The sequence below is a fragment of the Tetrahymena thermophila genome (genome assembly GCF_000189635.1).
Source record: "Tetrahymena thermophila SB210 genomic scaffold scf_8254368, whole genome shotgun sequence".
Lineage (NCBI taxonomy): Eukaryota > Ciliophora > Oligohymenophorea > Hymenostomatida > Tetrahymenidae > Tetrahymena > Tetrahymena thermophila.
This window is the reverse complement of record NW_002476152.1, coordinates 26,607-27,620: the sequence shown is the minus strand read 5'-3', so window position 1 is coordinate 27,620 and position 1,014 is coordinate 26,607. Positions and strand designations below refer to the sequence as shown.

Here is a 1,014-nt window from a genome sequence, read left to right as displayed (position 1 = left end):
TAAGAAATAGCAAGTTCTATTGAAAAATGTTTAAAGATTACTAATTTAACTCTTAATTTGCGGTAAATTTTTTGAAATTTAATAGTGAAAATAATTAAAAAACAAAATATTATTTTGTTAACTTAATTTAATAAGTTCACTTATACATTTACTATTACGAAATTAAAAATATCTTTTATTTAGTTCTAATGAAATATAAGACGAAGGAGCTCAAAGTATTTCAGCCACTCTGGAAAAAGGCTAAAATATTACTGAATTATATCTTAATTTAGAGTATTTTTTATTAATTTTATTTTATTAAATAAATATAAAAGACATAACTCATATTTATATTTAAATATTTTTAAAGGCCTTTAAATATTTCATTAAGTTTTTTATTTATTTAAATTTTAGATAAAATAAGATAAGTATGAAAGGAATTAATAATCTAATAATGGCTTTAGAAAGAAGTCAAAACATCATCAAATTATATTTTTATTTAAAGTAAAATTCTTATATTTTCATCACTTTTAAATTGTATTTAATAAATAATTAAAGATATGAAGATGATAAGCATGTCTCAATATGCTTTAAATGATGAAATTATTCAAACAGACAAAAAATATATCATAATTTATCTGTAATATTATAAATCAAAAATATGTTAATTATAACACAAAAAATATTTGTATGTTTTGTTGAATTTTAATCCAGTTAATTCTAACTAATATTTTGTGTGTGGGTGAGTTAATTAACTAATTAAAAATGCTAATCTATTCTTAACAATTAGATAAAATAAATAAAAATACAGCAACTTGAAAAATTTCAACCCTCATCCACTGTAAAATTTTAGTTTTTTACTAAATAAAAATGAATTATATATTATTTGTTATAACCTAAAAATACAACAATATGTATTAATTTTATTCAATATTTATTAATAATGTATTCAGATATATTATAATATATTTTTAAAATATTAAAATATATTTATTTTAATTTATATTATTTTATATTCATAAAGTACACTTATAT

General features: G+C 16.7%; 1 protein-coding gene across 1 annotated transcript in view; it reads left to right on the top strand. All coding sequences in view use genetic code 6, as the record gives it.

Moving 5' to 3' along the window:
• The window catches only part of TTHERM_01257660 (kinase domain protein), a gene marked incomplete at both ends in the record, with an annotated part of 4,461 nt that extends 3,884 nt beyond the window's left edge, over nucleotides 1-577 (top strand). The window contains 2 exons of the mRNA XM_001025139.3: nucleotides 184-273; nucleotides 394-577. Of these exons, the coding sequence (XP_001025139.3) occupies nucleotides 184-273; nucleotides 394-577 (274 nt within the window). The remainder of the gene's footprint in view (nucleotides 1-183; nucleotides 274-393) is intronic.
• Between the last annotated feature and the right edge of the window lie 437 nt (nucleotides 578-1,014).